Here is a 21,925-nt window from a genome sequence, read left to right as displayed (position 1 = left end):
TAATTCTGATATTTACAGGGAATACTTTTTTTGGTAGTAACAAAGACTGGATTCAAAGTAGCTAAGAACTCGCTAAACAAATTGTGGTACATGAATGTAATGGAATATTATTGTGGTATGAAACAACCAACCAACATGATGGATTCAGAAAATCATGGAAAGACTTTTATGAACTGATAGGTAAATGAAAAAAGTAAAAGCTGGAGTACAAAATAAACAAGGACTACAGCAATGTAAATGAAAAATACAACTTGATATTACTTGATCCTAGTGTCTGCTCTTTAAAAATTCCAGCTTAGTCAGTATATATTTGGTATGAACACATTTATCCAAATACCCCTGCTCTCCAATAAAAAGTGATTAAAAATGACCTGAAGACTTGGCTTTTGACTCTTCTTTGTATACCCAGAGCTAAGTAGTGACTGGAATACATAAGAAATTCTTGTCAACTTACTGATAACAAATTATGTATACTGAAAAACTACATGAACTTGAACTCAAAGAAGAGATCTGGGAAAATCCTATTCCTCAGATCTCTATAGAGGTGAGAAATTGTAGGTGTAGAACACTGAATTTAACATCATACTTTTTTTTAAACATTGCTTAGCTGTGCAAAATTTTTCTTTTTAGCCTCTTTCAAAAATTCTTTATTTTAAAGGATTGGTTAGAATGGATGAGGGGAAGAATAATATGTTTAACAGAAAAAGTGGGAAATAAGACATCAATAAAACAATTTTCAAAAATTAAATCTTAAAAAAACCAACAAAAATTTAAATCTTTTATGTATGAATCACAATAAATTTAGCATGAGCAATATACTCAAGATTAAAAAAAATTTGACACCACCTCTAACCCTAAAGTTGTATATTCTAAGGTGAAGTACCCACTTGAATTCTATTTAAAGTTATATTAGAAATGATCATTTACAATCAGGTTGTATACCCATTTAGAACTTATCAAAATACATGGAAGATGTTGGTCAAAATCCAATTTTTCCCCAAACTTGCCCTGTTTCTAGCACTTCCTATCAACAAGAGGAATCCTTCCTATAATATTTTACCTGGGTTTATTAAAAAAATTTATTTATTCTACACTTTTTGATCTCCCCCAATGAATTCTGACTAATTCTAGAGTACATGGCTTTACTCATCAGAACCCTGCAGAATGATATTTATAAACTAATTTAGGAAGCACTGTCATTATTATTTTATAATCATATGAGCAAAAGATCTCTCAATGATTAAGAAACTGAATCTCTATTTTTTTTTTAAGGTTTTTGCAAGGCAAATGGGGTTAAGTGGCTTGCCCAAGGCCACACAGCTAGGTAATTATTAAGTGTCTGAGACCGGATTTGAACCCAGATACTCCTAACTCCAGGGCCGGTGTTTTATCCACTACGCCACCTAACTGCCCCTCTTTATTTCTTTTTTAAAATTTAAGTAATTTATTAACTTTGAATTTTATAATTTCCCCCTAATCTTGCTTAACCCCCCCCATAGAAGACAGTTTGTTAGTCTTTACATTTGAACCTTTATTTCCATCAAGTATACTTCACATAAATCTTGAAGTATGTCATGGTAAACAAAATCCAAGATATTTTATGTATTTTGCAATTATAAAAAAAAGTTTTTTAAAAGGAATCAAGTGTCTAATTCAATAGTTTTTATGGAAATAAAACCAAAGTTATCTAAATTAATTCATAGAATTGGAAAAAACATTTGCCAAAATTTTCATCACTACATGTATGATATCTAAAATCTATGGAATTGACAAAAATATACAATCCAATGGTAATATTCAAATATAAAATATTTTCAGAAAACTCATAAATGGTGAATAATATTTTAAAAATTAAAACAAGTTTGAAATTTTACCTCATATCAATAGAAACAATAAAAAAATACTGGAACAGACAAGTCTGAATGAAAGGTTATGAGAAGTTAGGTACACTAATGTTTTTGGTAGAGCTATGAAATATTCAGCAATTGTAATAAACAAATTGAAATAACAAAAAAAAATTAAACAGTTCAAATATTGTGACCCAATGATTTAAAATTAAAGGAAGTCAAAGTGATATAAAAGATCAATTTATGGCAATATAGTCTTAGAACTAATTTTGTTAATAGCAAAGAACTGGAGAGTTACAGTATCCATCAATAGAAAATGACTGAACAAATTATGGTATGGGAATGTTAAAATCAATAGAAGTAAAAGATCAATATACATATCTACATAGTATACATAAGACCAACAAAGGAAGTGGATTATAAATAGAAAAAAAATTAGGAGAAAAGGTAACAAAACACTATACCTACCTCCTTTCAGTAAAAAATGCAGGTAACTACAAGATGTAAGATATAACATATAATAAATACCATGTGAAGACAACACTGCTAGATTTTTATTTTTATCTGACTTTGTCGCAAGAATAGGAATCAATCTGAAGAGTAAAGTGATGAAATAAAGAATAAGAAAATGTATTTTTAAAAGGAATTAAGAAAATATAATAATTTCAAAAGGTAAGCCATTACCACTTTTAAATAATACATTCCTACAATTCAATGTCAGTTAATGCTCATAATGAGATATAGAATTTAATGTGACAGAAATCAAATAACTAGCATTTATTAAGCACCACAGACAACAATCATTAATGTATGCCACTGAAATCCTAGAAAAAAAATGTATCTGCACCAGAGAACTGAATTTCATACTTACCAGTTGTAATCAAACCATGATGCATAGCTCGGAATGATAATATGATTTGTCTGCTCAGTTACATTATCTTCACCTGGATCAATTGATCGACTCTGATCACCTTTGCTGGGATCCTCATCTTCCTAGTTAAAAGGAAAAAGTCAAGATTTAAAGACTATAGTAAGTATATAGAGAGGTTTTAGATCTACAGCAAAAAACAAATCTGATAATGGACTCTCCTCTACACTTTAGCACAGACAAAAGTAATAAGGAAAAGATCTAGTTATGCAAATGAAAACACTGAAATGAAGCTGAATTCTAAATAATCATGGTCACAGAAAAAATGAAGATGCCCTCTCCCTTCTGAATTTGGTAGAAAAATATGGAGTGGAGATAAGAACTAAATTAGGGATCTTTACCAAGATAAATGACAAAAATTCATGTTTTCCTATTAGAGAAAGTTTTGTATTTGCAAACTGCTCAGTAACACTTGCTATTATAATAATCTCAAAAAAGTTAATATGACAGTGAAAATGATGCATTAATATATACTAAATGAAGAATTTATATCTATCACATACTCTTAGATATTTAGTACTACAAAAAAATACTGTTAAGATTCATAGATAGATTCTATAGTATTCTAATTGACTACAGACATTAATCATTTCTATAAGTTTGCACAGAAACTCAATGAAACTTAGTATAAGCCATCATGCTACCTACAGAGAGAAAATAATTTGGTCTGGTTGGCTGATTTTTTCTCTTTCCTCTTATAGTATCTAGTTTAAGAGTGGGAAAAGAAATTTTGCTGTCCTTTATTACTAGCAAATGCAAAAACTTAAAAAAGTAAACAAATAATTTTGGAGCTGGGATGTGAGCCCCAAAGAGCTTATAAAAAGGTTATTAGGTTTCTAACATAAATTATTAAAGGTCAAAGACTTTTTATGCTACTACTAATAATCATCAAGCATATTTTTTAGAAAGAGTAATTTTATGATTTTCATAATGCTACCATATCCTTGAAACTACATGTAACTTGGTAATAGTGAATAATTTTGGAATAAATTGATGTATCCTACTAATAAGTTTGAAATATTCATTAATGATGCTGATCTATATATTTCTCTCTAATTTATCCTTAAGAATAAGTATTAGAATTAACAAAAAAAATAGGTTTAGATATTTTACAGTTCCTAAGCAAAATGACATTGATTATGTATCCGTAAAATCTGTGCTAACAGTCTAATTTTTAACAATCACTTTTTGAAATAGTCAAGCAATCTAAAAATTTCAATTTGGAACTTTTTTTCATACAATTAGTAAAGAACTTCATTAATCTCATCAAGAATAGGATACCTCCTCAAGAAGGGAATAAGGATATAATATACTTTGAAAGGCCTTTTTTTGGGGGGGGGGGGTTGCAAGGGGTTAAGTGATTTGCCCAGAGTCAAACAGCTAGGCAATTATTAAGTGTCTGAGGTCACATTTGAACTCAGTTCCTCCTGAACCCAGTGTCAGTGCTGTATCTACTGTTGTGTTCAATGTTTTGGCAAAGGAAGTTAATATTACCTTTCCTCCTGTTGTCACTGTTTCTTCATCCTGCTCATCTGTAAGACCAAAGGCAATGTTTGACTCTCTTTTGAGTTTTTAAATTGTAAGTAAATTTAAATGAATATGATTTTGATAATGTTTTTGATTTAATGTATAACAGAAAAAAAGAATTTTAAAATCATCTTAACCCATTTAATCAAACACAAAGAAAGAAACAGAAGCAGTAGAACAAGCAAAAATAGAAGGCATAGATAATTAAAATAGTTTCACTAAAAGGTAACTTATACTTAATTATTAGTTCACGTAGTACCTTAGCTAAAGACCTGCTAATAGTAGTGTATGAAGTGACTTGCTGAAGATCACTATCATGAAATTTTAGATCCTTGTTGAATAGGAAAAAGAGAGGAAAGAATTCTCATTAACCACCATGATCAAAGTCTGAGTAAGAGGACTAATATGGTCTTTTATGGATAGGGTAAAGAACACCCAAATCCTGGGTTTCTATACCTTTAAATAATCTAGTTAAACATATAAATGGTTCTGCAAGGACACAACAAAAACTCTGCACAAATAAAATAGCAATGGCAAACTGATTTAACATAAAAATAAAAAATAATTCTAAAGAAACTTCTATACAATACTGGGAAAATAAGATATTAAAATAATATTACAAATATCTACAACAAAAAAGATAACCCTAGAAGCTTTCTTATTTAGGAAAAGAAAAAGGAATACAGCAAGGTTAACATACGATTATTTTATAAAATTATAGAAATGCAATAGTAATAAAATACCATATTGCAATGTTGTTGCAGCAATAAAACAAAAGAAATGATAGGCATAAAAGTGGCAAGAACACAGAATATAGATATACTTGATGATATGAGAGTTTACGTACAAAGTCTTGGGGGGGGCAGCTAGGTGGTGCAGTGGATAGAGCACTGGCCCTAGAGTCAGGAGGACCTGAGTTCAAATCCATCCACCCTACTGCCTTAAATAAATTTTTTTTAAAAATCTTATTAAAAAAAAGTCTTAGGATGGGGGCACTGAGGTGACACAGTGGATAGGGCACTGGCCCTGGAGCCAGGAGGACCTGAGCTCAAATCAGGCCTCAGACACTTAATAATTGCCTAGCTGTGCAATTTTGAGCAAGTCACTTAGCCCCATTGCCTTAAATAATTATAAAAAAAAAGTCAGCGTTTGAGGAAAGGAACTGAGAAAATTAGCAGCTTCAATAATATTGTAGGCCTATGCATACTCTCTTAGCAAGCAATACTACTGCTATTTTCCAAAAAAAAGATAAAAAAAATAGGAAAAAGACACAAAAAATGTTTACAGCAGCTCTTTTTTGTGGGGACAAAGACTTGAAATTGAGGAAATGCCCATAAAAGGCGGAAATATCTGAACAAATGGTACATGAATATGATGGAAGACTTTTGTGCTATCAGAAATGATGAGCAGAAAGCCTTTCAGAAAACTCATGCAAAGTGCAGTAAACAGAAACAGAAGAACATGGTACACAGTAGTAGGAAAATTGTATGATGATCAAATGTGAATAATAAAATTTTACACTATCAATCATCAGAGAAAAAAAACAGGTAGAATCTAAATGAAAACCCAAACTTACATTTTTAAAAGTTTATTTTTCTGGATTTTGTTGTTTTTGTATTTTTCTCCACAATTGTGACTAAAATCGAAATATGTTTTATATATGTGCACAAGTATAACCTATATCAAATTGCTTGCCTTCTCAAGGGAGAGAAATTCAAACTCAAAATTTAAAAATAAAAGATGTTAATTGTTTCTACATATAATTGATAAAAGATAAAAATATAAAAATCTCTCACAAAACGTTGTTGGCTACAAATCAAACTAACAAAAATAAAGTCACTTGATTGTTATGATTAATGGAATTTTTCTAATCTATTTATTTTCCTGAGATGTACATGAAATATGAAAAGGCTAATGGTTTCTTGATACACTGCTAAAACCATTCATGAATACCATCAAAAATACCAAAATATTTTTAAATTATTTTAATGGAAAGGAAAAAGTCAACAAGGAGGGAAGAAGACAAAGGGAAGGGGAAGGAGAAAGAGAAAGAAAGAGACTGACAGAAAGAAAAAGGGAGCAAGTAAAGAGAAAGAAGGGAGGGGAAAAAAAGGAGTGAAAAAATTAATGTGTAAATTTGTCATTAACACCTATCTTTTTCTAATTCATTCATCCAGGAATTCTCTCCAAGGTCAACAAATTCTCTGGTAAAGAAGGTGTCTCATATATGACGTAACTTTTCACTAAAATTTGATCTTAAGCTACCATAAGTAAAGCAAAAAAACAAAGCTCAACACACCATTCATAAATATTTGATTTAGAGCTTAATGGAGACCCCATTATAAATAAAAGAAACCATAGCATGAGAGGAAAAGGCGTATTAGGTTAAAACTGGGAAGGACTGTCATATATTAGAAGGAATCAATTTATTCAGCGTTGTATGAGAAAACAAAATTTTAACTAACGAATGGAACAAAAAGATTCTTATACAAATGAAAATAAATGACATTCTGAGGATCAAAGTCACTATTTCAAATTTAGGAAAATTTACATGTTTCCACAAACCTTTTGAGATCAATAAGAGCCAAAAAACACTAACCTTGTTTTTGTGATCCACTGAAATGGTGAATTTGCCATTTTTAATCAACTACAGAATTCAATTTTATGCTTTTCAAAATTGATGGGTAACTTTGAGTTTTAATTATCATATTTATCAAGTCATTTAAACAATTCAAAATCAAATCTTTGAACAGTAGCACTTTAAAATTTGAAAAGCACAGTTCAAATGTTATCTTCTGATTCTCATAACAAACCTATGAGGGACAAGCTATTATTACTCCTATTTAATATTTGAGAAAACTGACTTGCCCTGGGTCACACAGTCAATAAGTATCTGAGGCTAGATCTCAACTCAGGTATTCCTGACTCCAGTCCCAATGTTCTATCCCCTGTACCACCTAGTTGCTATGCACCAAAAGGGTACATTAAAATACACTGCAGACAGAATACAAAAGAACACAATTTAAACAATTATATAAGCTGTTTCTCTTTTTTTTTGTTTTTACCTAGATCTGCTACTGTTCCTCCTTTAACTGGTGTATTTTCACTGTCTTTCTTTGGATTCACTGCAAGACAAAAAAGATACACTACAGTAAATGCCATGTATCAACTCAAATACATAAAGACCAAGGTTTAGACTTCTCAAGGATAAAGACTTCTTGTTTTTTTTCATTTTTGTGTCTCCAGTCCCAAACACCATGCCTGCCTGGCGTTGTGGAAGGCAAATATGAACTTGCTGAATAATTGATTTTCTATTTTTCTCAGTATATTTATTATATTAACTCACTACTTCAATTTGCTTAAGAATAATTATCACAAATCCTTTTACTTTCAACTTAAATAACATGAATAACTACTCCATGGACTATATTTTGAATATGCTGTAGAGCAGATGATCATAATAGGTTAGTCAATATAAATTAATAAAGCTCCAACACTTCCTATGATTCATTTTATTAATGTCAATTATAAGCATATTCATGTTTTATTATAAGCATATTTTAGTTTCTAATTCCTTAGAAGGAACAGAATTTTTCAATATAAAGATAGTCAAATAGTGTACAACTTTACCCACTTCTACCAAAAAATAAAATATGACACTAAGTTAACAGAAGTAAAAGTTAAACTGATTTTTATATTGAGATTTTTTTCCTCTTTCCACTACCTCAAAAGATTCAATTTTACCAAGTACCTTAAAGAAAAAAGAATTTTTACTTTATTTTAGCACATTTATCAGTTCGAAAAGAGGAGATTCTTAGAACTCAACATTTATTACTTTACAATAAACATTACATACTTCAAAAAATATGACTGAGTACTGAGCCTTAGACATTCAGAGCTTGCAGAACATAGTATATATTACAATGAAGCGTGTGAACCAGATGACTCAGAAATTATTTCTGCTAATCATAAAATTGGCGTTAAAGGAATAAATACCATTTTTAGGAAGTACCACTTCTTCTATGTTAGGTACAGGTGTTGGGTCTTCCATATCCTTAGTGAGATCTTCTTGTTCATCCTCTTCTTTCTGACCTCGCCTCTTCCCATAAAGACTAGCTTGACTAAAACAGATTAGATGCAATGTGACTAAATATATTTCTACTTATAGTAAATGGCTATTAGTACTATATCTAACAATTGAGAAATATCAATTTTCTTATAAAAATTATTTCTTAATAATCAGTTCATCAAGCAGCAAACCTAGAGAAGAACACCAAAGTCATTACTGGGGCAAGCGCCTGCATTTCACGATACTGTACCTAAATAAAGGTTTATAACAGTTTTATAAAACAAACTCCATATCTTCTCTAACCTGAATCCACACATATATGCATATATAATAAGTGTTCCTAAGCTATGTCAATCTTCCTCCCCTTCACTGAAAAGTTGAGACACTATGGATGTGGAATGTTATATAAACTTTCAGCACAGTCTGAACACTGAATGGCTTTGATGAATAGCTCTTTTTTTCTTCATTTTAAAAATGTTGTTAGGAGAGATGGCTTGTTAGGCAGGTCAAAAGGAGGTAGATATACTTGGAAATAAATATGATGTGGGGGGGATAGTTCATTTTATAAAAATTAAAAATTGGTTTACTACATTTCATTTCTTATATGAATAATTACAAATAATAAGACAAAGTAGAAACACTTTATTATACTCTGATAGCAAATTCCAACACTGATTGTTCAAAAAATATTATTAGGGACAAGGCATAGTATTTTATGTTTTAATTGTTCAGTCATAGTTCTAATTTGAAGTCCTTCAATCACATCAAAATGATGAATGCCAAATGAGTGGGACAGAAAATACATGATATGAAGGTCAAGGAACAGGAAGATCACCTTAGGCTGTGGCGGTCAAGGAAGGCCTCATGAAGAAGGCAGGATTTGACCAGTGCCTATGAGAAACAGGGTGGTGGGTTAGCAAGTGTACTGAAATATACATCAGCAGACCTGGATTTTGGATTTATCTCTGCCACAAGCTAGCTAGGTGAGCCTGGACAATTCATTCATCTCTGAGGCTGTCTCCTTCAGCTGACAAAAGAGGAGCTAGACATCTTTAAGGATCATTTCCAACTGTAAAATTATAATTCTATTCAAGAAGTGCAACAAAGGCAAAGCACCCTGGGAAGGGCTGTTCTGGGGACACTAACAGGATAGTTTTGAGTTTGAGGAAAGCCTGCATAGGTTAATGACCAAACATAAAGGTTAAAACAAGCTCCTGATCACTTAGTTATTATTAACCTTTTACAAAATTCAACAAATTTGTCAAATATTCTCCTCTTGCCGAGGAGAAACAGAAAATCACTGGAATGATTTAGTATATGATAAACATTCTGCATTAAGTATTATTTGTAAATAATAGTACAAAGAACAGAGTTTACAATCACAGGCTTTTTTTCCTTTTGGAGCATGACTACTCAATACTGGCAACCATGTGGAAATTAAAGGATAGAACAACTGCAGTAAATCACAAGTAATTATATTCTATATACGGGGCAGCTAGGTGGCGCAGTGGATAGAGCACCAACCCTGGAGTCAGGAGTACCTGAGTTCAAAGCCGATCTCAGACGCTTAAAAATTACCTAGCTATGTGGCCTTGGGCAAGCCACTTAACCCCATTTGCCTTGGAAAACAAAAAAAATTATATTCTATATAAACTTAGTTAACAGAGGTATGACTATTTTTAGGTAGTTTTTTCAAACAGCTTAAGTGTACAGAACAAAGGATTTCCAAACCTAAAATACCAGCTAATTTTGATACTCTAGCAAAAATTCTTTTTTTTTTTTTAGGTTTTTGCAAGGCAAATGGGGTTAAGTGGCTTACCCAAGACCACACAGGTAGGTAATTATTATTAAGCATCTGAGACTGGATTTGAACCCAGATACTCCTGGGCCGGTGCTTTATCCACTGCACCACTTAGCCTTCCCTCTAGCAAAAATTCTAAAAAAGCTAAAGATATTTGACAATTCTTTGGAGTTTCATGCAATGCAATTTTTACCTATCTACCAATCCTTACCCTTTCTTTCCTGTCTTTTTCCTTGATTCAGCAGGTGTAGGAGGTGGAGGAGAAGGCGAATGCTTTCTTTTTCTTGTACTTGCTGTTGCTTTCCTATCTCTTCTTTCAGGACTACGAACTGGCTAAAAGGAATAAAAATTTTAAAAATTTCAATCAAGAGTAGTAGCATCTGGGAGAAGGGTTGCTGAATTCTAGGGAGAGAAAGTCAGTAACAGCTGAATTTCTTCATCTGAATGGTCTTGAATATATTTTAGGAATACAGATATTGTACTATTGTGGTTGTATGCTATGGCCATCCAAATACCACTTGTTATAGTTAAGATGTACTATAAAATACAATAAATTTGAAAGGAAAACACTGACAAAGTTAAGAGTTGGAGGGTTCTTTCTGATGGGGCAAGGAATGAACAAATATGCAAAGAAATAGAGTCAAACACTGAATAAACAACTCTTAATGGAAATGGAAGAAATATTAAACACAACTTAAGTTTTTTTTAAATATACAATTCAGAAACCTTTTCATGAAAGAATAGAAAGGTGAAGAAAATAAATGGAAAACATTCATCAGTTTTTAAGATAACATTATGCTTCTAGATTAGAAATGTAAAAAGAATTTTCAAAAAACATAAACGTGAACATTTATTCATGGAATGGATATGCCAAACAGATATTCCAGCATAAATCATGTTATTACTTCAGTCCTATATTTCCACAAATTTCAGATTTTCAGTCATCAAGTTCTTTAAAAAACAAACACATTATTAGTCACTTACAAGACTATAAGGATTCATGAATGCAATGTCTGTTCAGTGTGGGACAGCTATTATTAAATGCAGAAATTTGTCAGCGAAGATTCTACATTCCTAAGAACAACTTTTAAGACTGACAGACTTGGTTGGCTTTTTATTAGTATGCCAACTCTTTAAGACAAAAATTTTCTGTAGGACAGAACATCTGAATTACATTGTTCCAAATGAACCAACATATTTAACTTAAAAATTAAAACATCAGCAAATAAATTTTTAAAGACAAGGTCCTATTCTTTCACTTATCCTGAATATCAAAAGTACAAGAAAGCAAGGAATTCTTGAAGGTACCTCCTCATTCTTTGTTGAGATGCGCTGACGAAAACTCACTGGTTTCTTATTCTCATCTACTTCATAATCTTCTTCATTCATCCATTCATTGAAAATATCAGTGTCTAAGATCCATTTTGCATGAACCTAAAAAACAAACCCCATAGTTGGCATCTACAGATAAAAAAATAAGATCAGCTTACTCACCTCTAGGGTCAATAATTCAGCATGCAGTATTAGAAAATGATAGGAAGATTGAGAATCAAAATTTCTGGTGTTGAGCCTTAGTATTACTATTGACTAGATAAGACTTTAATCATCTAAGTAGAAAAAGTCCTGTTTCTTGAAAGTACTAAAGGAGGGGTTTTATTATCAGGATTATAATAAGAGAAAAAACTCCTGGAAAAAACTAAATCTGGTAAACAGAAAACATCAACTACAAATAAAAGAAATAACAATGAAGACAAATAATACTTTATAGAAAAAACTAGAAATGAGCTTTTAGAAAAAGCAATTGGATGTACAACTAGCAATAAACTAAATAATAAAATATACTCAAAATTTCCCTGTATAAAATAAGTGAGAGCCAATAGAGGATAGCAAAGTAGCAACAGATATAGCTATGAAAATATGCCATAATTACACAAATAGAGTCTACATTAGATTACTTTCTGTTAGTGAGAGGGAAAGAAAGGAGAAAAATGTAAAACTCAAAACTTTGCGAAAAGTTAATTGATGAAAACTACTGTTGCATATGGTTGGAAAAACAAGTAAATAAAAATATTTAAAAGAAAGAAATTATACGCCAGGGCAAAAATCTATAACCTCAACTAGAATAGGACAACAACAAAGATATTTTTTGTTCTCATTCAACATGAGGTAGGGCATTTTTTTTGTTCTACATTCTTTTCAATTTTTAAATTTAATTTTGTTTTTAGGTCTAAATTATCTCAAACCCATTGAAAAAGCAAGAAAAATAAAACTCATTTATAGTCAGGCACAATAAATTTCTTCATTAGCAATATCCAAAAAAAAAAGGGAAAAATAAAAGAAAATATGCTTCTATGATCTGTCTATCAGGTAACTAAAGGGAAATAGCATATTTCTCCAAAATATATATATATGTAATTTTAGTCTACTGGCTTACAATTATAGTTATTAACTTACAAAAAATTATCTTTATAGTTCTATCATTACTCTATAAATTGTTCTGCTCACTTCACATAATACGAAATTATACAAAAAAGGTGACAGAATACCTATTAGTGATTACAAAACAGTCGACCTAGATAAATAGAAGGCAAACTATTGATGCAGATAAGGAAAACTACACAGAGGAAAGATATGGTTTTACTGGAGAAATTTAATTGCCCAGTTATATGCAAAAGAGCATATGATAAATCCTTTATTTAATTTGCTAATAACAATTAACAAATAATTCTTTCAGAAAAGAAAAAAATTTATTATTCTAGACCTAAGTCAAGTCCTAATCAATGGATTGTAAGACAAAGTGACCACTAATTTTAGGGTTTGACATAGTTAAAGAGGAAATATTGTGGAGAATTAGATAATCTAGACTTAAAAAGGTATCTACAAAAGCTTTGATAGGCAAGTTTCTAAAGAACACATGGCTTATTAGGTAATTATTCATGAATACAAATGTTATTAAAAAACTTTTAAACAGTATAAATTAATTCATCTAGTATAAGCAGGAAAAAATGGACAAAGCAAAAATTCATCTCAAATAACTCTTATTAAATGATCTCAGTTCTAAGCCAACTGAGATAGATATAGGAAGCCAAAAGTCCTTCCTTGAAAGAAAACTAATGGAAGTATACAGTTCCCAAAATAATGATAACAATATGAAAGAATATTCCATATCACTAATAATAAAGAAAAATATAAATCAAAATAATGACACTTCACATTATACCCAGGCAAATAAACATGATAATGGAGCAAGAATAATCAATTTTAAAGAGAATATGGATAGGCACACTAATGAATTACTGGAGGGTGTAAATATATAAAAGTATAGAAGGTATAAAACCATCATAAAAAGCAATTTAGAATTATGCAAATAAAGGAATTAAAATATATCTATATCCTTTGACTCACAGATTATATTGTTAGGCTTTTAATTTGAGAAAGTCAATTCTGAAATATTTAAAGCAGCACAATATATGGTAGCAACAAACAATTGGAACAATTGGAAAAAGAATTAAAAATTTATGAGATATTAATGAAATTTAATAATTTAGTCCTGTAAAACAAAACTAAAAAGATTAATTACTATAGAAGATGGGATTTTAGTGGAGCACTTGAAGGACGCCAATAGATAAGAGATAAGGAAGAAGGGCATACGAGTATGGTGTAAGACAGAAAATGAGGTTAAAGAATAAAAATGTATTGTTCATTAAATATCAAGTACAATGTAACTAATTCAAAGAATATATATGCCAGGAAATAAGGTGTAAGAAAACTGAAAAGGGTAGCTGGAAGAAAGGACAGAAATTGTCTCCTAGGCTATGAAGGGTTTTAAACCCCACATATAAGATTTTGTATTTATTATTTTGTTCATATTACAGATAAGCAAGCATAGTATAAGTAACTCACTAAAGGTAGTAGCTAGTGTTTTAAAGCTCAATTTGGATTCAGAACTTTTAAAATTCCAGATGAAAGTGTTTATCTAATAATTTTATAATTACTTATATTTAATTAATTTATTTTGTCTTTAATAGAGAATTTGTTTTGTCTACATTAAACTTTTGGTAATGTGACTAATAGTCATAAATCTCAATATTAATTTAGTTAAGTATCATTTTTACTATATTAGGCTGGCCTAATTTTGCAAGACAAAATTTCTCATAGTTTATTATTTTGTAATGTTCTATATCTGTATTATAGAACACATGTATTTTTACACCAGATTAACATTCCAAATCTATTAAGAACTTCATAATAAATTTGAATGAAATTTTGCTACCACTTCTTCCTAGGAATTTTCAGTAATTTAACAGATTTCTATCTATTTTAAATCCTACTTTACTGAAACTACTAATTTAATTATAAACTGTTTAAATCCTGGAAGTATCCAAGCAAATGATGATATCTAGCTAGCTTTTAGCTATGCTTTAGGACATGTAAAGTTTAAAATATAAAATTTATATTTACTGACTTATTTGATTATCGCAGTAACCTTGTATGGTGTTACTATTATTCTCAGTGTACAGATGTACCTAGGATCACATATGTTTGAATAAGGATTTTGATTCAAATCTAATTCTTTTTCAAGCACTCTAATACATTATGTCATCTATACGGCTATATAACTGTCTATTTGACACTTTCTTACATTTATTGAAAGATAGTGGGAAAATGGGGACACTTGCTTTTTGGGAGGCTGATTCTATTATTTTTCCATTAAAAATGATAATTTTAAGAGTTTTGATATACTACCTGACATATTAAGAAAAAAAATTTATTCTTAAATTAGAGATTTTTTAGAGTATTAGATTTTCTGTATCCAAAACTATCAAACATTTTTTTATTTCTATCAATGTTTTATTATACTTCTATGGTTTATAACATTTAGTCATTCTTTCATTCCTGATACCAAACCTGGTCATAATAAATTATTTTGTAAATATATTCTGGCAGCCTCTTTGCTACTTCATACAAAATATTTTCTACTATAATAATTATTATTAGGGATATTGAAGAATTTTCTTTAACTGTCATCCTGCGAATTTCATGGGCAATTATTTAGCATTCTCTCTTCAACTGATACAAATACAAACATTTAACTGAGGACTATTTCAGCTGCACACAACACTTTTGTATTTAGCACAATTTCTTTAATATACCTATTTGTTGCTATGACCAGCTCTACAACATTATTCACTCTAATTTTCTAAATATTCTGCTTCCTTTTTATCATGTTTTCTTAATATGCTCTAAAGGAAAAACAGCTATTTATGCCTTTCTACATATTTACTAATAACGATCAATTTACTGGTAAATTTTTGGAGAAAATGTAAAATATATATCCTCCCAGGTTTATCAAATATGATTTCTTTAAAGCTTCTGTTTGTTGTTTCTTTGTTTCACAGATGTACTTTTCTGTTTTATAATCACTACTAAAGAGTTTAAATGATGCTTGACTGAAAATGAAACTTAATGTTTTTTTTGTTTTGTTTTTTTTTAGGTTTTTTTGCAAGGCAAATGGGGTTAAGTGGCTTGCCCAATGCCACACAGCTAGGTAATTATTAAGTGTCTGAGACCGGATTTGAACCCAGGTACTCCTGACTCCAAGGCCGATGCTTTATCCACTGCGCCACCTAGCTGCCCTGAAGCTTAATGTTTTGATAATGCTATATTTCCCTTGTATTTTTACTTTTGTCACTGTTTCTCTTGAAATTCCAGATTTCTTTTAACCTATTTTGTTATCAATTCCCAAGTTTCTATAAAATAACCTTTTAGTAATCTGAATGGCAAAACATGCTAATTGTACAAATTTATTTATATGATTTTTTAAAATATATTAGCTTAGTTCAATCAAGATATAGGATATTCCACCTCCAATATTTTGCATCTTTACTTCTCCAATATCTTTTGTAGTTCTATTTATGTAACATTGAGTCTTAGCTAGTCAACTTTCAGGTGTTTTCCATTTTTGGTTATTTTTACAAACATTATGATACTTCTTACTGGTATTGTTTAAAATTGTCTAGTAATGCTAATGATTCTTGTTTAACATTTGAAAACTGGAAAACCATGTCCTCTGTTAATATTTATAACTTTTTTTTTGTACTCCCCCCATAAATAGAATTCTAAAACTATAGTAAAAATTAACTATAGGCATAATCTTCTTTTAAATTTTTAATACTAAGAAAGCCTTTAAAGATTTTTCATTGCAAATATTGCCAGCTATTGCATATTAATTATTCTATTTAGTGATTTCAAATTTTAAAGCTACATTTTTGTGAAAGTACTTTGCTGCAAACAGTTTGTTTCTGCAAAATAAGCACAAAGTTTTGATTATTTTTTTTCTTACATGACAGTTTAATAGGAACAGTATAGAATAAATAGTATATATAGATGACTGACCTTGATTATCAGGAAAACTTGGTTTCCAATCCTACTTCAGACACACAAAGTTCTGTGACCTTAGACAAGTAACTTACCCTCTCATTGTCCCAGGCACTTCTCTGACTCTAAGTTGCAAAGCAATGCCAAGCTCAAAGAAAATGTTTTTATGGTGGACTGTGGTCCAAGAACAGTTGTCAATCTAGATCCAAGGAAAGTTTACTTACACTGGACATTCCCTATGATTAGGAATTTGAATTACTTTTCTAAAATTGCAAAAAGTTAATATACTAATTATTTCCCTAATTGAATAAGCTTTAAATTCCTGTGACAAATCCAATTTGGTCATCTTGTTAGAATATTATGAACATACTACTACATTCATTCTGCAGAAATTATAAAATTTGTAAACCAATATTCATAAAGAAAATTTGTACATAAATAATTATAACTAATTGGCTTTCTCTGGTTTAAATATCAGAAAGATATGCTTCAAAAAGTAGATTGTTTGAGTACCTTCCATCTAAACTTCTAAGAATATTTTTGGTAGCACAGACATTAAATACTCGTAAAATATTTAATAGAATTTGCTTGTAAATTCTTCAAACCCAAAATGTTTTGCTGTATGAGAAAATGCTTGTTTTTTTTTTTTCCTTTTCAGAAGTTTAAGAATATTAAGTTTATGTAAGTACTCAATTTCCTGTTTTACGCTTCTGGAGTTGCTCATTTACTTCTTTTGAATGCCTAGTTTTGCTAGCATGATTGTATATAGTATGTTCTAATGTTTCTTTCTTACTTCTTATTAATTCATCATGTTCATTTATTTTGTAAATTTAAATTTCTGTTCTTTTTCTCTTGAAGTTAACTAATATTTTAGGCAACTCTTAGTGTTTAATAAAAAATTATATTTTCATTCAGGAAAACAATGATTTTATCACAAACTGTTTCAAATTTCCCCTCTATATTTTTCAAGAACTCTTTTCTGGTGCATGTTTTAGGGTCAAACATTTTTTAAATTTTCTAGTCTTTCCACAGCATTCTCAGTTCATTGATCATGCCTTTTTCTATTTTGTTAATGTAAGTTTTGTGAGATGTAAATTTTTCTTAGCTTTGGTTTAGAGGCATTCCATCAGAGTTGGTAATCTGTTTCATTATTATTTTCTTGATCATCATTAACATCATTTATTCTCTGCTTACTAATTATTTAGAATGTCATTATTTAGTCTTGATTTTGGTGTTTATTATTTTCCAAGATCTCCTTTATTAATTATCAATGTAATTATAATCTGTAAAAGATTCATGTTGTCTTTTTACATTTAATTATAATTCCTTTAACCTCTTGCACATGATCGGTTTCTAATTTCTATAAAGGTGCTGAAGAATACTGAGAAATCTGTATACGTTAATTTTTTCATTCTTACTTTATATTTTCCATTTTGTTTTCAGTGGGACTGATTTAGTTGATATAAAAATGTTAAAAGTTTCCTACTAATACTTGTATTACTATCTAAGTCTTCTGTACTACCATTATTTTCTCAGTGATGCATTGATGAGGAGAAATCTCAGAAGAATCAGAATTACAGATAATGAAAAGGAGAATGCAAAGATGCATTATAGATGTGAGAAGGCTACCATACTACCAATGATATGCACTAAGTTGTGTAAAAAACCACCATGAAGAAACTACATGACCAGAGAAGATGTGTATTGTATCAGAAATACGATATAAAGAAGTATACCAACTGTTCCCACCAGCATTTATGATAAATTAGAAAACAAGAATGCTGTTAAGCAGAATGGAACAACAGAACTATAAAAGATGAAAAGGTATGGACTGTGGAAGGAATTACAAGACTTACATCATAAAATTTGTAAGATTAGAAAAGACTAGGTAAATATATCAGTTGTCCATTGAAAAGGCTTCAACTTGGGACAGAGCTAGGTAGTACAGTGGATACAACACCAACCCTGGATTCAGGAGACCCTGAGGTCAAATCCGGCCTCAGAAGCTTAAAAACTGCCTACCTGTATGACCACAGGCAATTACTTAACCTCCTTGCCTTGCAAAAATATTTTTTTTTAAATTAAAGAAAAGCGTCAACTCAAGTAAATCACAGATAGTCAGTTCTTTCTCTCAATAAGTTAACTTGATTCTTTAGTTTCCTCTTTGGAAAGGCATCAAATCAAAAATGAAATAAAGATGTAACTTTGACAAAAGAGACAGAAAACATAAAATGCCCATCCTTCTTTAAATTTCCTAAAGGAACAGTAAGGAAGAACATTTTGTATAACACTTCAGGATATTTTATTAGTATGAGACCCACTCACTTTCCATGGTTTTTCTGGAATGGGAGGATCTTCAATTTCAGCATCAACATCACTAGCATGGACCCAAGTATCATAGCTAAAGGAAAATTAAAGAGAAAAAAAAATTATTCCACAGATTCATTAATCATTTAAAAAGTTTTTTTTTAACAACACTGCACACCAAGATAATCTTATTAAGTAAAAATTACTTGATATTTTAGCCTATCCATGGACATAATGTCACTATCTAGGCTAGACCCTTAACTTTAAGACCAATTGGTTCCTTGCCCAGAAGGAAGCAATCAACAGAATAGTATAGGAAATGGACTATATTTTCTGACTTTTATAAGAAATGATAAAGATAATGGTTCAGGGAACCATAAAAAGACTTAGAGGAACCAATACAAAGCAAAGTGAGCAGAACCAGGAGACAAATTAACAGCACTAGTGTAATGATGATGATTAATTCTCCTCTCAAGGCTCTCCCTTGTCCGATCAAATCACCACATAACTAACAAAATGTTTCTCCTAAAGTGCATGTTGAACCAGGACTCTTCCCTACTCAACAAACTGCAGTGCTTCCCTATTGCTAACAGGATTAGATACTATTAAACTTCTAAAACTTTTTGCCACTGGCCTCCATTAACATTCACATTTTTATTATATACAATGCTTCCTTCTTCACAGTATATGATCCAGTCAAACTGGGTCTTCTCTGCAATAGCTGACCTCAATTCTGGAAAGCCAAAGCCCCTAGACCTTGTCAAATCCCCTTTTCCTGTGCTTGCTTTGGCAGCACATATACTAAAATTAGAACAATACAGAGAAGATTAGCATGACCCCTGGGCAAGGATGACAACTCAAATTCGTGAAGCAAGTCCCCTTTTCCTTTTCACACTCTATTCAAGTAGAAGACTTTCTTAATCCCCTTAAATTTTGAAATTCTCTCAATCTAAAAATGTACCTTCCTCTATACTATAAAAACATACATTTACTCTGTATATTTGGGTTGGTTTCTGACTTTTTTTAAATTGGTAAATATTGAGTAAGAAAAAGCATGTGTACATCAAAAGTAGTCTTTTTACCTTTAAAGAATCTAAGGTCTTTAAAGTAACTTTTGAGGGTGGAACCAAGATGGCAACAAGAAGGGATCATGTCTTAGGCTCTCTCTCATAAAACTCATAAGCTAAGGACTCTAACTAAACTTTCGAGAGACAGAACCCACAGAGGGACCCAATGAGGCAGTTCTCCTACTCAAGGTAACCTGGAAAAGAGCAGAAAGACGCTGCTCCCCAGGGTCGGAGAGGCGGCCCACCAGAGCGAAAGAACTTCAGCCTCCCGGAGGCAGCCCCAGGGCACTGGGAGCCACAGCTCACAGCAGCGGGGGAGGTTCCTGACCTACACCGCAGGGAGCACCAGGCACAAAGTAGGAGAGCAGCAGGGGACCTCTGCCAGAGCCAGCATGTGAAGCCCAGCCTTCAGGGCACACAGCAGCCCAGATCCAGGAACAGAAGCAGGTGTAGCCAGTAAGCAGGAGCCCCCAGGGCAGGAGCCCATTAAACCTAGGGAGGGGAGTGAAGAGAGAGAGACTGCCCAGCTCTGCCCTCTGCCCCTGGAACAGGACTCTGGGGCTCTGAACACATTCAGATCCTGACCCCAGTCTAGGGCCCCCCATAGAACAACAGGGCCCCCCCCCACCTCTGCCCTGTGGCAGAGGGGGGCGCATATGGTCATTCACAGAGCAGGAGGGAGGACAGAGCCTCACACACTGAGACCCTTGTGGAAGTGTCCCAAAAGATCAGGAAGCACCCCAAAACCAGGCCCAGGCTGGGAAAATGAGCAAGCAGAGAAATAAGAGGAACACCATTGAGAAATATTTTGCAAATGAGCCCAAGAAGGATCAAAATACTCAGTCTGAAGATAAGGAAGCACAAGCTCCTGCATCTAAAGACTCCAAGAAAAACAGAAATTGGGTTCAGGCTATGACAGAGCTCAAAAAAGACTTTGAAAATCAAATGAGGGAGTTAGAAGAAAAACTGGGAAAAGAAAGGAGAGAGATGCAGGAAAAACATGAAAATGAAGTCAGCAGCCTAGTCAAGGAAATTCAAAAAAATGCTGCAGAAAATAGCATGCTAAAAACCAGTTTAGGTCAAATGGATAAAACAGTTCAAAAAGTTATTGAGGAGAAGAATGCTTTAAAAAAGCAAAATGGGCCAGATGGAAAAAGAGATAAGAAAACTCTCTGAGGAATACAAATCCTTCAGATAAAGAATAGAACTCAGGGAGACTGATGAATTTACCAGAAATCAGGAATACTTCAAAACCAAAAAAATGAAAAATTAGAAGAAAATGTGAAACATCTCATTGAAAAAACAACTGATATGGAAAACAGACTTAGGAAAGATAATTTAAAAATTATTGGAATACTTGAAAGTTATGATCAGGAAAAGAGCCTTGACATCATTTTCAAAGAATTACTACAGGAAAATTGCCCTGATATCCTAGAAGCAGAGGGCAAAATAGAAATAGAGAGAATCCACCAATCCCCCCCGGAGAAAGAGATCCCAAAAAAACAACCCCTAGGAATATTATAGCCAAGTTCCAGAACTCCCAAGTCAAAGAGAAAATATTACAAGCAGGCAGAAGGACACAGTTCAAATATCGTGGAGCTGCAGTCAGGATCACACAGGACTTAGCAGCAACTACAATGGAAGCTCGTAGGGCTTGGAATTATAATATACCAGAAGGCAAAAGCTTAGAATGCAGCCAAGAATCAACTACCCAGCAAGGCTGAATGTCCTCTTCCAGGGGAAAAAGATAAGACTTTCAATGAACCAGGGGAATTTCAAATGTTCCTGTTGGAATGAACAGAGCTGAACAGAAGGTTTGATCTTCAGATACAGGACTAACGTGAAGCATGAAAATTGAAGGAGAGAGGGAAAATATGAGGGACTTAAAGATGATGAACTGCATGTATACCTGCATAAAAAAATGACACTGATGAACCTTCTCAGTTAATAGAGCAGAGGGAGCTTTTATAGTTGAAGCACAGGAGAAAGCTGAATTTGAAG

At 31.8% G+C, this 21,925-nt stretch overlaps 1 protein-coding gene and 1 non-coding gene across 3 annotated transcripts in view; one reads left to right on the top strand and one right to left on the bottom strand.

Annotated features, from left to right (window-relative positions):
• The window catches only part of SMARCC1 (SWI/SNF related BAF chromatin remodeling complex subunit C1), a 159,517-nt gene that overhangs the window by 89,629 nt on the left and 47,963 nt on the right, over positions 1-21,925 (bottom strand). For both annotated transcript variants that reach the window (XM_074197712.1, XM_074197713.1), the window contains exons 8-14: positions 18,876-18,951; positions 11,481-11,606; positions 10,384-10,505; positions 8,299-8,423; positions 7,368-7,427; positions 4,270-4,307; positions 2,719-2,840 (exon numbers count right to left, since the gene is read on the bottom strand). In XM_074197712.1, coding sequence (XP_074053813.1) covers positions 2,719-2,840; positions 4,270-4,307; positions 7,368-7,427; positions 8,299-8,423; positions 10,384-10,505; positions 11,481-11,606; positions 18,876-18,951 — 669 coding nt within the window. The remainder of the gene's footprint in view (positions 1-2,718; positions 2,841-4,269; positions 4,308-7,367; positions 7,428-8,298; positions 8,424-10,383; positions 10,506-11,480; positions 11,607-18,875; positions 18,952-21,925) is intronic.
• LOC141496757 (U6 spliceosomal RNA) lies at positions 19,635-19,742 on the top strand. The gene has a single exon (XR_012471153.1). It is a non-coding gene; the product is annotated as a U6 spliceosomal RNA (small nuclear RNA).

The sequence above is a fragment of the Macrotis lagotis genome, chromosome 8 (assembly GCF_037893015.1).
Source record: "Macrotis lagotis isolate mMagLag1 chromosome 8, bilby.v1.9.chrom.fasta, whole genome shotgun sequence".
In the NCBI taxonomy this organism is placed as follows: Eukaryota; Metazoa; Chordata; class Mammalia; order Peramelemorphia; family Peramelidae; genus Macrotis; species Macrotis lagotis.
This window is presented reverse-complemented; position numbering and strand designations above follow the sequence as displayed.